Source organism: Suricata suricatta, chromosome 2, assembly GCF_006229205.1.
Source record: "Suricata suricatta isolate VVHF042 chromosome 2, meerkat_22Aug2017_6uvM2_HiC, whole genome shotgun sequence".
NCBI classification, from domain to species: Eukaryota; Metazoa; Chordata; class Mammalia; order Carnivora; family Herpestidae; genus Suricata; species Suricata suricatta.
Window position 1 is genome coordinate 19562105 of NC_043701.1, and position 15338 is coordinate 19577442.

Here is a 15338-nt window from a genome sequence, read left to right on the forward strand (position 1 = left end):
AATGGAGTACTACATGGCAATGAGAAAGAATGAAATCTGGCCATTTGTAGGAAAGTGGATGGACCTTGAGGGTGTCATGCTAAGCAAAATAAGTCAGGCAGAGAAGGACAAATACCATATATTTGCACTCATAGATATAACAGGAGAAACCTAACAGAGGACCATAGGGAGAGGAAGTGGGAAAGAGAGCTGGGAAGAGTGAGGGACACAAATCATAAAAGACTATTGAATACTGAAAACGAACCGTGGACTGAAGGGGGAGGGGGAAGGAGGGAAGGGGGTGATGGTCATGGTGGGGGGCACTTGTGGGGAGAAGCACTGGGTATATTTTGGAAACCAATTTGAAAATAAACTATTAAAAAAATAAAGTTACTTAAAAACAAAAAAATGAAATAAAGGGGTGTGTATGGATCAAACCCCGAAAATAGTTTGATCAGGCTGTAGCAATCTGAGGAATGAAGGCTAAAGAGCAGGCAGAAACCTGATCCAGAAGGACTTGCCTGTTGACCTTGCATTTTATTCAGAAAGCAGTAGGGAGAGGTTTGGTTTTAGATTTATATATTAGAAAGAACCTTCTGGAAGGCAGTAGTAGAGGGGCGAAAGCTAAGAGACAGACTAGTTTGAATCCAGGATATAAGTGATTGTAAATTAATGTGGTGACAGTGAATACAGAGAAAGAGGACCAGACCGCAGGATCTCGAACTTTGAGACTGGAGACAGGCATGGAAGAGAGAAGTTAGGGCCCTCGGGTTTCTGATTCACTGACTGGGCTGAAGCGTATTGGATCCATTCACCTGGTTGAGGTATGCGTTTGAGTGAGAATGTTCCAGGGTCCAGAGAGGCTTGTGGTGGTATCCATTACTGGAGCTCATTTCATAGAAATATTGACCTTATATGTATTTTTATCATGGAAACAATTTTGATACCTTTTTTTAAGGGTTGAAGAAAATTATTTCTCAAACTTTCCTTCTACATTTGCAACATTTATATCTTATTGAATGATTTGTACATTCTTTAGCCTTGATCTTTATTCTGATTGAAGAGCATTTGTCTCACGGGTTCCTATTTTGGTTTTCAGGCGGTATGAGTTTCATCCTGTCTGTGCTGATCTGCAAGCCAAAATTCTTCAGTGTTACCGCCAGAACACCCAGCAGACCCTCAGCTGCTCTGATCTGGCCAACCAGTACATGCGTTGTGTCAACCAGGCCAAACAGGTGGGTGTGCAGGCCAGGCTAACTGGGGCACCAGAAGGAAGCCAGCCCAGCATCATGGGACAGTGGTAAAGTCTGACCGGGCTAATGTGTGTGGAAAAGCTTCATAAACCAAATTAGTCCCCACCGTCAAGATTTGCTCTAATCAGTCCATTAGGTACCAATCAGCTTCCATCCAGGTGGTTTTGGGAAGGGTCCATAGTCTCCTTGTATTTAACTCATTTATTTGCAGGAAAGAACATAATTCTTTTTCCAGTTGTTTGAACTTTTGCCCTCCACTGTGTGTTAATTGTGTCCACAAGGTCATTGCCCCATGTTTCTGGGCCAATACTCAAAGACAACAAAGAGGAAAGACTCAAGTTAAGGGGCCAGCCGCTTTGGTTCTAGAAGCAGCAAGTAGTCATGCAGAGAAACACGAAGGACCGACAAAGAAACCCTAAAATCAGAAAGCCCCCTTTCAAGCCCACTGGATTGGGCAGGGAAACGGAGGCCATGGACAGGATTTAGGCAGCACTTTCCATCTCTTTTAAGGCCCTGCAGTCACACTCTTCTCTTGACCCCTCATTCCAGAATAATATGATGTTCACAGGACATGTGTTTTCTCTAATTCATGGGCTTTTCAGAGCTAATGATAAACACTGAAGCCAATTATCAATTCCGGCAGGTCACATAATTGCCCATCATTTAACTGGTATAACAGTTGGATGTAGGTTTTTCTGACAGACAGAAGTTGTTGGAAACCTTGATTCTTTCTGCTGACACACTCCCTAGAGTTGACCTTCTGACCCGTCTAAATCTAGTGTTGGAGTCGCACAGCATGCCTTTCTGCAGTCTGATTTGCTGTAGTTGTAATAATGCCACCAGTGTAAATTTCTAACACTGTAAATATCTGAGATTTATGGGAGGATCGGTATTATCTGGGTAGCTGGAAAATACCATCAACACTAGTGGAAGAAAATACAGTCAAGATTTATTAAAAGCCTCTGTTTTCTTTAAAGCCTAGTGGCTTGAGGCTTTTCCTGTTTCTTGCTTGAAGCACCACCCGTGTGGCTCCTAGGAGCGTTGCCAGCAATTCTTTTCTTTAAAGGTCTTCCGTAGAGGCAATGTCGCTAATGTTAAGTTAGTGCATTTCATTTGTCAAAAACAGCTTTCTGATATGCTCTTAACAAGCCCCAACCTTCACTGCTAATAATAAGGGAAGCACCTGGGACCTGCCAGCTTGACTCAAGGATTCTTCTAACTTGATATTAATGCCATATCGAGGTGGGGGTGACAGTTGGCACAAAGAATGGCTGTGACAAAGTGTATGTCCCCACCCCGGCATCCAGCCAGCATGCCTGTTTGCGTGGTGTGATTTGTAATGTTACTGAAGCGGCCACTGGAAGGGCGTCTGGAGTCCCCGCTCCGTCGTGCCCGTCTGGGCTTGTTGAATTGTCTGCTCCTAGCTGTGAAAACATCAAATATGCCACCCAGTACAGTAGAGAGTTCAAATGGAGCAGATCTGTGTTTGTATCCAAGCTTTGTCTTTTACTAGCCCTGTGACCATTGGGCTTTGATTTTTCTTATCTGTGAACTGGGGTGACATTATACCCAGTGTTGGGAGGATTACATTTATATAAAGTATTCAGTAAATCTTATTTTTTCTTTTCCTCAGTTGTATTATTGCATGTTGAAACCACTAAACAGATCACCTCAAAGCACCCGATTATTACTAGTGATTCCAAAAGAGACCCCACCTCCCCCAGTCTGCAATATAATTTAATATCCTTTTCAGCAGGTGTGTTTTTAGGTACATGTTGTTTTCACAGCTCTTATATTCAAATATTAGGGATTGTATGCCAGGTAATCATAATAAAAAATAAAAATATACTGTCCACAATATATTTTTATCCTAAGATGAGCACCACTGTGACAGAGAAGAAACATGAAGCAAAGATACCTTGTATTTCTGTAGTACTTTGACTTTCAAGGTGATTTCACATCCATTCTCTTGTTTTTATGACAACTGGAGATGTAAATAGAGACAGTTTTATTTTCACTGTTTTACAGTTAAAAGAATCGAAGCCCAAGGAAGTTGTGACCACAAATATAACAACTACACCAAGATATACCTTGCCATAAAAACAAAAAATTTAAAAATGGTGTTTGGTTTTTGAGTTTGAGTTGGGTGTGAGAAGAGACATCTATTATCCACTAATGCAGAAATGAGGCAATGAGAGAAAAGGTGAACAGTAATCATAAAGTGAAGAGAAAAAACAGGAAAAACAAATTAAGTAGTAATGGAGACCTAAGGTGACATAGGGTGGGATTATAAAGGCCAGGAGGGAGCAGAGGTACAGCTCAGCACTGCCCTGTCTGTAGACCATGCCCACATGGCCCCAGGGCGTTCGTCAGGATTTCATGAGCACTTTTCCTCTAATAGCACAGATCCCTTTTTCTCAGTGTGAAATTAGTCTAACCTTGTGACCCCAACTCTGCCCATTGTTAGAAGGGGTTTCACCTGTATAGTGGTCTAAGTGTCAGTTGTAGCGGATCCTGACTGGTCAGCTCCCCTTCTTATGTTCCCTTATTAAATCCAAAGAACAGGGGCCCCTGGGTGGCTCAGTTGGTTAAGCGTCCAACTTCAGCTCAGGTCATGGTCTCGCGGTTCGTGGGTTTGAGCTCCACGTCGGGCTCTGTGCTCACAGCTCAGAGCCTGGAGCCTGCTTCAGATTCTGTGTCTCCCTCTCTCTCTGATCCTCCCCTGCTCACGCTGTCTCTCTCTCCCTCTCAAAAATAAATTTAAAAAAACTTAAAATCCAAGGAACAAGCTAGGCATGCTAATATGGCAAATGGTCAGCATGACAACACCCCATTAGTTGTGTTGTCCATTTCCGGCGTAGTACAGGAGTTTCCCCCTTGGAATAATTCCAACAGCCAGATCCACTCCATTTTTAAATGACTCATAAGATTGGGCTTTCACTGGTTCTCTTGAGACATTGTTCTATAGACTAATAGATATTACTGATTGGAAAATTTCCGGATATTCCTTGGCTTTGCTTTTCCTTCCTTCATCCACTTACTCACATCAGTCTTTCTTTAGCCGTTCTTAAACAATTCCTCATGGGTTATGAGACATTTGGACTCTTACTTCCAGTATATTAAGTTACATGTTCTTCATAAGGGTAAAGAGATAATAAATTGCTATAATTATTATTTCTAAGACTTAAAAGCTACCAGCCAGCCATATGAGGTACAGCTTTTAAAAATGTAGGAAGACATCGATTGATAGACTACTGTATCTTTTTTTTTCATACCTGCTTAACTTCCGGAGCTTTCTATCAACTCTCCAAGATTGAATGACCTATTCTTACCATTACAACCTGTTTCTTATTCAGTCTTGGTTCACCTACCTTTCAGGAGAGTACAGAAGATGGGGGAGATAGCGGGAGCCAGCGATATCTGCCACTAGCGGGCCAAAATGTACGCAAGTTCTCTTTATCAAAAGGCGGGGGGCGGGTAGAGAAAGGACCCCTCTCAGGTCTGCCTTGCTGTGCCCTGGGATCCCCCACCAGTTGCTCTTTTCTTGTAACATCTGGCCGCCTGAGGGGTCGCATTTGTAGGGGGCAGTTCTGAGCATTCCAAGTGCTTTCCCAGCCCTGCTGCTGACAGAATGGTAAGGAAGCTGGCTGGCCTCTGGGTGAACATTCTGTATTCACTGGAAGGCAAGATTTATGGGAAATACTAGCTAATCTAGTAGCTAACTGGCTAATCTAGTTGTGGTGACCTGGGTTTCCGTTTCTTCTTTGGTAAGTTATGGTTTGAACCAAGTGGCCTGTGAGGGCCTTCTAGCTGTGATACTGTGTCCCTAGTTCCACTTCCATGCGTGACAGCAAGAGGCCACATGCCCGGGAACACATGTTTAGGAACCCATTTCAGTCAAGAGACCTGTTGTTTCATCCCCTGCTTTGGGAACCTCCAGCACTTGTGCCTCTGCCTCTTAGATTTCTCTGCCGGCCTGAAACTTTCACTCCCGAGGAGCAGCTGCCCTTCTGTTTGGTCTGTGAGGTGCCTGGCCTCCCATAGCCATATACCCTTTCCGGAAGCCCATACTCCTGAGAGCGCCAGGGCGGCCAGGGTGGCGGAATGAACCAGGAGGGGGTAAAAACAGTTTCTCTAAGGCAGTGTACTGAAAAACGACTATCTCTGCACTGCCTGGCAGAATGTAGCCTGCCTGATAATAAACTCCACTAGAAAATGCGGGCTCTTCCCCTCTAGCCGGCCCGAGGCTCCCCTGTGCAGTGGCTTTCACCCATCTACCATGGGTCGTGGGTGGTAAGGGAGTGTGGAGACAGAGCCAGGAAGCCAAGCCAGAAGAACCAAAGAAAGACGGGGACTAAAAGCCAGGGCCGGAACCAGGAGATGCCAAGGGACAGAGGTCAGTGGGGAGCCTGGAGTCAGATGATGGAGGCCAGTCAGGAGGTAAACCATAGCAAAAGTTCAAATCAACAAGTGGGCAGCGGGTCAGTGGCCAAGTAAGCAGTTTAACTGAAGGAAGGATCGAAGTGAGGACATCTGGTAAGTGAGGCGGTTCCCACCGTAGGCCTGTGCTTCCTGTGGGCATCGTTGGGGCGGTCAAAGAGAGTCGCCCGGCTGGAGAGGCAGCATGAGGTCCAGACCCTGATAAATGAGGCCGGGTCTTAATATGACGTGACTTAACGCCAATGCTGATGCACCCAGTTCTTCATTTCTAAAATGCAAATGATACCTCCAATCCATGGTTAGCCTCCAAATTAGAAAACTTTAAGATCAGTGTATATGGAGGAATTTTTCATGGCAGGAAGTATCAGCCTTCTTTTAATAATTTTTCTTTCTTTTTTTCTGATTTACATTTTTTTTTTAAGTTTATTTTGAGAGAGAGAGCAAACGGGATAGGCAGAGAGAGAGAATCTCAGTGTGCTCTCCACACTGACCGCACAGAGTCCAATGTAGGGCTCAAACTCTCAAACTGTGAGATCATGACCTGATGCTTAACTGACTGAGCCACCCAGGTGCCCCGGAAGTGTTAGCCTTCTTAAGGACATTGTGTTTTATCTCCCCCGAAGAGGGTTTATTTTAGACCAGGACTCAAATACTTCCCTGTTATTGGAGTGTGAAGAAGGCTTGAAAACACAGTAGTCACTACTGCTTTAGAAATCAGAGTTCTTGAAAGAAAAACCCAGTGCTAGAGCAAGCTGAATTCTATCATTGTTTTTGGATAAACTGTAAATTACATCCAAATGACTTGGTAGAGCTAGACAGACCTTAGTGATCATGTGACCTGATCCCATCTTTGCAAAAATGTGCACTCAGAGGTCAGCAGTCCTCTGTGTATGGCGCAGAGTGCAGACCAGTATGGCCCGTTCCTGATGCCAAACCCAGCGTGCTGTTTTCTATAACATCAGGTCTCAAACACGGGGAACATCAGAATCAGTTGGGGTGTGTATTTGAAATGCATACGCCTGGCCCCATCCCTGGAGATTATGGTTCAGAAGGCCTGAGGTTGTACCTGGGCATCTGAGGTTTGAACAAATTTCCCGAGTAACTCTGTGCACAACAGCTTGACAGACAGCTCTAGAGCCATCGGCCTAAGCGGCATTAGAAGCCTCCGACCATCAGAGGTCCTGCTAATAATAAGAATTCTTTGTTTTCCCTCTTTGGGGAGTTGACGAGCTGCCACCTCCTGTCACTGCCTGTCGGGTCCGAGCCATCTGGCTGAGGTCTAATCCTACCAACCCTGGGCAACCCTTCAGGAACAAATTGGAAAAGGTCTTGGCCAGAGGGCAGGAGCCTCTTAAAATGCAGTTATTGTGTCCCCCAATGTTGTCTCCTTTGACACTGTAGATAGCCCTGGGTGAGGCACTGGCGGGAGGGAGGAGAGGCCCTGAACCAGAGAAACAGGGTCCCCTGACCACCTCGCGGGGATGTCCTCTCTCAGCTCTGCTGCCTCAGTCACCTTGCTCCTCTCTCCTGACCCACAGCAGGGCCCCTCTCCTGATGCAGTTCTTCTCGTGTCCACAGACGCCCACTCTCGGGGAGCACGAAGATAAATCAAGAAGGTCCATTCCCTGGGAAGACCTGTGGGAGCATGTCTTTATTGGGTTTGAAGGCTTCTTTATCATCGTCACCTAATGACATTTATTAATCACGCAGCTGGGCTGCTCATACTCAGGATGACACATGGGTGTTCCACAATAGATATCCCGTCCTTTGGATTGGGAGTCACATCAAAGCAAACAATTCCAAACTTTAGATGTGTTAACCTAGTCTATTTTATTGGAGGAGCCCTTTTCAGAACCACTTTCCAAGAGTAATAGTCACTTTACTATGTTTTCTTTTTTTTAAATCTGGGTTTAATAGAAGAAATATTACCATGGTAATAGAATCCTTTTTCTTAATAGGCATTTCTTTTCTAGTGCCTATCCTTCAAGTCTAGAGCTGCAGTATGTTAATGTTTTGTCTGTTATTGCAGCGAGTTGTGTAAACAGTTAATTACCTGTAACTTAATTTGCATATCACACAGAGCATTTGTCATGGGAGCAATGAAACCAGATCCAGGCACAAAGCACAGGAGGATAAAGAGCAGCCCTTGCTGGTCAGGACAGACAGAGAGTGAGAACGCAGTAAGTTAGCTAATCAGATTTTCAGGTGGTCAGGAGTGTGCTTGGTGCACAGGCAAAGCTCTCTTTGTGCTCCTCATAAATTGAATTTCTTGATTACTTTTGCCTCTATCTCAGCGTCTCCTCACTGTGTCTTCACCGCTCTCTTGTCTTTTACTTCCCACTTTTCATGTGCCTCCTTGGTGAAAACTCAGGGATACCCAAACACATTACCATTTTAGTTCTCCCCTGCAAGCCCTCCTGCTTCCAGATCCAGCTTTCTGGGGGCTTTTGAAGCCTTGGCGAGATGCTGGGTGAGCTCAAGAGACAAGCACTCTGAATGGTATCTTTAAAACACATGCACACAACTATTTCTATTCTCTTCATGAGGATTGTTTAGGAAGCCACCGTTGCCATAATTCTTCTTACATATATTGAGACATCCAGTGGCTGGCACACAGCTATGAAAGTCAACCCCTCCAAGGAAGCTATGATTCAGATGGTACTTGATGAGATTACTGTGTATCAAAAATATTTGAGGAAAACAGTTAAGATCTTATTAATAAATGGAAACGGCAAGCAATCTCTGGTCTCCAGGGGCACTGCTCTTGTCTGACAGTGCCAGCCGCCAGTTATTCCTTCCTCGGTGGCTGGGGACAGAAAAAGACTTGGGGAAAGAGCAGCATTGATGCCTGAGCCGGTCCCTACTTTTGGTAATTCACCCAGCTGTTTATAAAAGGGGTTTCTGCAGGCCCGTATATGTGAATGATGAGCAAATGCAAGGAATTTCTTTCTCCACATTAAGATGAAGTGTTAGCAGTTCCTTAAATGAAGGAAGCAATTTTTTATAACTTGCAGATCTTTTCCCTGATTCTTCAGGGAGTTTCCTATGTTAATTTATGCAGTGTTAAATTTATGCAGTGTTGAAATTCAGCCCAACAGCAGCTACTTACAGAACTGATGCAGAGATTGTGGGAGAATCTGTAAGGTGACACTAAATGACACCGACCTTCCCAGGCCTTGGGATCCCTCCAGCCAAAGGTCCTCGGGCCTGGGTTTTGAGCAGGTTTTATTGCATAGTTATAATACAGTAATAACAGTGTTTTGCCAATCTAGTTTTTTTTTAAATTCAACTTGACATTGCATTTATTGATGTCTCTGACCAAAGTGAGGAGGTTTTGTACCAACCTCTGCCACCCTTTGGTGGCAACTAAGTGCAGTTCACAGCCTGTGTGTAGACCAGCCCTAGACCTTCCCTGGTTCTTATGTCTTCAAGGAGCACCCCCCCCCCCACCGTGAATTAGCTGAACTGCTTTGCTATCTTTGAAAATTAGATTTTTTAATACATGTAGTAAGCTCTTCTGTGAATGTGGTGATTTCTCTGTGTTCTTTATTTGCTCCAAAGTGTTTCTGTTAGTCTTTTTGTTAGACTGGCCCACTGATCCTCAAACCAGCCATGGCCTTGCTGGTCTCTCTTTAATTTAAGAGAGTCCAACATTCTTAGCATTATATAATCTGGCTGAAAAATTACCCCTATGTATTTGGTTGGGATCATGAGAAGAATAGTAAGATTTCTTAGACTCTGGAAAAACGCTTTAATTGTTGCTTTAATTAATTATATTGTGGTCACTTCTGATTATTTTGCAACATTTGAAAAGAGTAACACATAGCCATATCGTTCTCGTAACCATAAGATCTAAACTACAGAATGAGGCATAGCCATGTAATCTTGACCAGAAAGATAACTAAAGTTCCCATTGGTATGATGAAGAAAGTAGTGAGTGTATAACTCCCAGAATGCAGAATGACATCACTATAAAGTGATGATTTTCTTTAGTAACTAAACGCCTTTTGATGGGCTCGGTATAAATCTGCTTTATACTGACTTCTGTTGTGTAGTAATGTATGATGCTGTGATGAGGTCACCTGTACGGCAGAGTCCAGGATTCCCGCCCAGGTGGTTGGACGCGTGGTTGTTTTCTCACACAGGTCAAGCCGTGCGTGCGTGAGGATCAAAGAGATGGGTGATACTGGGACACCCACTGGTCTGACTCTTACATCGTGGGAGCTCAGTTTTTTATTTTTCCAACAGATACAGAGCTTATGCAAATGCTGGGTTTGAGAGCAAACTCAAGTTGGGTGCTTGTTTACAAGACAGCTCTGCTGAGGAGCTTTCTGCTTTATCTGCTTTGTCTTTCCTGTTTTTTCTAGATGCATCTGGCTTTTCTGATTTTCTTCCTTCTTGAATGTATCATCTCTGTGACCATTTCTATGTGTTCTCTCTAAACTAGTTTGCCTGCTTTTATATCTGTTCTTTTGTGCTCTGTGGATATATTTTTCTTAGAAACCTATAACCGTAGATGAGTTAGGATAACCCTTAGGATAATCTCTCCCTCCTGTGCTTTTGTGACCCAACATACTCCCTTATTTGTTCTTCCACTCTTTCTGTTTTGCTCTTTTATTGCAGTCGTTATTATTCTTCGTCTTTGGCCTTAAATCTTTATTTCTACAGACTATTGACTTTTCTTTTTGAGTTCACAACTTCCTTTTAGACATTTCCATCTGGGATTTTTTTTTCCTACTATTTATTTATTTTTGAGAGGCAAAGAGAGCAGGGGAGGGGCAGAGGGAGAGAGGGAGAAGGAGGATCCGAAGCAGGCACCATACTGACTGACAGCACCGAGCCCGATGGGGGTCTCAAACCCACAAACCGTGAGCTCATGACCTGAAGTCAGATGCATAACCAACTGAGCCACCCAGGTGCCTCTCCATCAGGGATTTTTTACAAACCACACATTTAAGTCACTTTCCTCATTCCCAAACTGGCTCCTCCTCCTGTTTTCTCTTTCTGTTGGTGACACCACCATTGTCCCTGTCACTAAGGATTACCATACCTTCTGTGTCACCACCTCTCTTTTCCTTCCCTTATCTTTTTATGGTTCTAGCCATTTCTCATCCCCACCCTTGCTTGATTCCTCATCTGCCTCCGCCCTGGTCTTCTTCACTCCAGACTCTTATCTCTTGGATCCATTAGGCCATGGACATCAGGGGCACCTTCCTGAATAGCATTTTCCTATTTAAAGACATGTTGGATTCCCAGTTTTTCCCAGAGGCCAACGGGAGGTATCTTGGCCAAGCTTTTCCTCTGGCTCTGCCGGTCTCTCTCCTCTGCGCACCCCCTCCCCACCCCCATACAGGGCTTGCTTCTACCTCCGAATCATTGGCACTGCTTCCAGCTCTTACCCCTCCCCAACCCACTCCTGCGCCTTCTGTCTAGCTTCTGAAAGACTGAAGCCTCCTGTGACCACTCCAGCTCTAGAGAGTTCTCTTCTTCTGAATGAGGCAGAATCACTCACTCCTCTTTTAAACTGTTACCTTCTCTGGAAGGATACCCAAGAAACCGGGAAACAGGAGGGAGGCAAAAATTCCTTTTCCTTCTATATTCTTTTATCTTGAATAAATACTTAAATCTTGAATTTTATACTGTGTGTATGTATTACTTATTCAAGAAGATTAACTTTTAGCATGTATTTAGCAAGTATGTTTTTTAAAATAGCCAATTATGACATTATATCACACCTTACTGTTTCCATGGGCATGTCTATTGGTTTCCCTGTAACACCGCACTCAGTCTAGTGATTACCTAGTAGGAGCTCAGTTAAGAGCTGGGTGAGTAAATGGCTGGAAGGGTGGGGAATCCAGAGAAGACGGTGTGAACAGCTAAGGTGGAGGCAGCCTAGCCTCTGGTCCCTAAGTAATTTCAAACCTAAAGAGGAAAGCGTCACTTTTGTCTTTTAAAGATTCCTAAGAATGGAGAAAGTATATCCTCTGTTGTGGCTAGTTAGAGCGTTTTAATCTGATAGTTGAGAATTCTTCCCGTTTACCACCCCCTACCCCCATTTACAAAAATAAATAAATAGAATAACGGGGCCATTTTTGCAATTTGGGAATAGATACTTATCTTCTTAACTCCATCCAGTATTACAAACTCATGAACTTCTGCATTCTGCCTTGAGTGAGCAGAGGTTTCTGGGAGAGATTCTTACCTTCTCAGAACCTTTGGGTTTTAACCTCCACTCCACCCCAGTCCCTGTGGCCACCAGAAATAGTCCCACACGTTTCCAGATGTGCCTAGTAGTGAGAACGCACGTGTCCGGCACCCTCCCCCTGCACCCCATGTTCCACGCCATGCTTGCTCTTAGGTTCAGCTTGGTATGGTGGTGGGGGTGTGTCATTGGGAGATTATACATGACTCAGCAGTGGTGTTCTTGTAAGGTAATATCATTTTGAGACCAAGAAGCATACGCCTTGTTTTTTGTGTTTTTGAGTAGATCTTTGAAAAGTAATACAAATAGTACTAAATAGTTATGCTATTTTTCGGTCCCTCCTTCTGCTGAAACCCATGTTTTGTGTTTCTCTTACAGAGCACGCTCGAGAAGGGAGGATAAAGTCAACTTTTAGAACAAGCAAAACTCAACATTAATTCCAGAGGCGGAACATTTTTTTTTTCCTAGTGAGAAAGTAACCACCTAAAGAGAAGACGAGTCAGGAGAAGCACCAAGAGCACACTCAGCCAACGCACATCCAGTCTGAGCAGCTGCGGTGTGAAAAGCCGGGGCCTGGAGCAGGTATCCGCCAGCAAGGACATTGCAGTGCTGGTCACCCCATCGTGGCCATTAAAGGAGAAAGGAACCCCTCTTCTCTACCTATTCAACTTCTATTCTTACCAGGCTCCATGGTTTGGTGCACGTCCACTCCAGCTAAGCTGGGGTTTGGGATTGGGGGCGGGGGGCGGAGGTGATTGGAGCGGGGAGGCGGTGGGGGCACCAAACCGCCCCCCTGCCCAGCGGTGCTGGGCGGGATTGTCTAGGCTGTGGGACGTTGTTTTTCTCTTGTTTTTTTCTCCCCTGACTACATAAGAGCTACTTTATTGTAACTTATTATAGTGATCATGTAAGTAAGACAAAAAGGAGAGAAAAATGTACCTCTTTTACTGGAATAATGTTTATGATTACAAGTGAAATAAGGCATTTTTTATCCACATAAAGGCAGCCTTGGCTTATACAACCTCTTCTCGATCATGACATGACATCTTTACTTCACTTACCATCAATAATAAATATATTTTCTGACGAAGACCGGCATCGTAGCCTGGGGCCTCGCGTGTTCCTTTCGTTGGGTTAGATGCTTGTGCGTAAGGGAGTTGAGTTGATTTATATTGTTATTAATTTGCATTTGTGCTGTATCGTTCCTCTAGAAAGCTCCAAAGCGCTTTGCAGAGCCTAGACAGTCAAGAGACTCTTCTAACTTGCCTCTCAGCTAGCTAGGATTCAGTAAGATCTTTACAAATTGCAGGAACCTTCCTGTTTTGGGGATAACTGAAGTCACCCCGCCTGGGGCAAGAACTAGATTAGATAAGCTTTGTTACTAGTGTCTGACCCTGCAATACTATGAAAATGTTAAAAACAAAAACAAAAACCTTGCTGTTTTTCCTCTTTCCAATTTCATTGACACTTTTTTGATTATAGCTCCTTTTTTCTACCAGAGGATTGGTGCTTCAGCCCTGGATTTGGGTAAGTTGGAAGTTAGTTTTCACACTGATAAATTCCAATGGAACAGTCCTTCTGGGATAGCATGGAGAACAAACCATGGTGCTCCGTGAGGTCATCTAACTATCTTTTGTCATGCGGAAGTTTTATTCCGTTTTTATTCTGATACAGAGAGAATTTAGCAAAATGAAGGAGAATGCAGGCTCTGGAATAAGGAGTATCTGTATTCAGATGGTCGTTCCGCTTCTTACCACCTTGGGACTAACAGGTCACCTAACTGGACGGATCCTCTGATTCTTCAACTGGGACAGGCAGGAAATTGGAGACCCTGCCTCGAAGGCTTCTGGTTGAAGAGTCCGAGCGCTTTCCACATACGTTCATTTGGGCCCAGTATATGTTGTTGTTGGTTTGTGTAATTATTCAGTAAACTGGTATTTGGAGTTGGGGGCCGTGGCAGGAATATCCACATGTGCTTAGATTACCTTTTACTTAGAGTCAGGATGAACTCGTGTTGGGAAATATCAACCAATTCCCATATGTGTAAGCGTGGCTTCTTAATTCATCCTAATTCCCGAGTTGGCTCCACTTGAATGGCATCTTCGTGTACCCTTATGGATACAACTGTGCACCTGATGTTGATTCTGAGTGACGTTGGTGACTCCCCTACCATCATCCCTGAGAGGCTCTGTGATTACTATTTAATGAAGGTTTGGGGGTGGTTTTTATTTTTTTGTGTGTTTTTGGTTTTGGTTTTGGTTTTTGCTTTTTTAATGATGCAAAGTAAACTGAATTCACCTAAGAGTGAATGAAGGAGGCGTGGGACTCAAGCAGCACATTTGGCCACTGTCGGGGATCCAGGTACTGGGATCCAGGTAACTGCCTCGGAAAAACAATAGGTGCACAAAAATACGTGTTTATGCGGTGACCTGCTGTCATGTTTGCAAATCAGCTAACTCACAAATTCCCTCCTATACTGTTTTGTTTTGCAATTGAGAGCCAAGAACTTGGCACATCCCAGGCTACCAGTCTTGTCGCTGGCAGAGAAATGCAGCGCCGAAGAATCCAGCATTTCAAGCTGGTTAAATACAGTCTGAACAGGAGGGTGATTTGTCAGATTATTAATTTATCATTCTGATAAACACGATGGTACAAGGGGGAAAGACACCACTTGGGGGAAATAAAAGAGATAATTTCTTTTGGGCACCTTTGGAGAGCTCCCTGCTGACTGCATCACCGCTCTGCTCCGGTCACTGTTGACTTTAGGACAGCTGCCGGGGAAGAATGTTGTGATATCTGAGCATCATGGGAGTGACCTGCTCCAATCAACTTCTGCATGAGGTAGAGTACCTTGAACCACAGTAGATGGGCTCTCAAAACCAAGAAGAATAGAGTATCCTAAAAGATGGTCACACTAAGCAAATGTCTTATGGAGGACATCTGGGTCAGACCTGTACAAAGTGTCCTCTCTTTGAAGAGTTAGTAGTTTATTACAGAAAACCTTGCCAACATGTGATAGCTAAAAAAATACTGGCTAATTATCATTAATAGCAAATAGGGACTGCTAAAAGCCAGATGCTTGTGGCCTGCTGGTCAACCAATGAGACTCCGTAGCAACTCTGAGTTGTATTTTGCTTAGAACTGAGCAAGCAGCCAGATGGCCTTAGTTTATCTGGCTTAGGAGCTGGGAACCTGTGGTTCTTAGCTTGATGTCTCTCAGCCCACATGAATAATTGCCTTTGCCAGAAACTCACAGGGTGTATCTCTTTTCCCCATTTCAGTGAGCTGTTGGAGCTGACCCTTTCAAGATTTGAGAATTAGAGCAGATGAAGAACTATTGAAAGGGTAGCAGTAACTTACTGTGCTTCAGACCAAGTGAACTGAAAACCAGGAGTCTGTTTTGAGTTAATATTCTTGAAAAGCTAATACTTTTTTTTTTTTAAGAGAGAAAACAAGCATGCAAG

At 44.0% G+C, this 15338-nt stretch overlaps 1 protein-coding gene across 2 annotated transcripts in view; it reads left to right on the forward strand.

Annotated features, from left to right (window-relative positions):
• The window catches only part of CHCHD3 (coiled-coil-helix-coiled-coil-helix domain containing 3), a 267194-nt gene extending 254217 nt beyond the window's left edge, over positions 1–12977 (forward strand). For both annotated transcript variants that reach the window (XM_029923187.1, XM_029923195.1), the window contains 2 exons: positions 1079–1214; positions 12253–12977. In XM_029923187.1, the coding sequence (XP_029779047.1) occupies positions 1079–1214; positions 12253–12276 (160 nt within the window). In that variant the 3' untranslated portion in view covers positions 12277–12977. The remainder of the gene's footprint in view (positions 1–1078; positions 1215–12252) is intronic.
• Positions 12978–15338: the final 2361 nt, after the last annotated feature.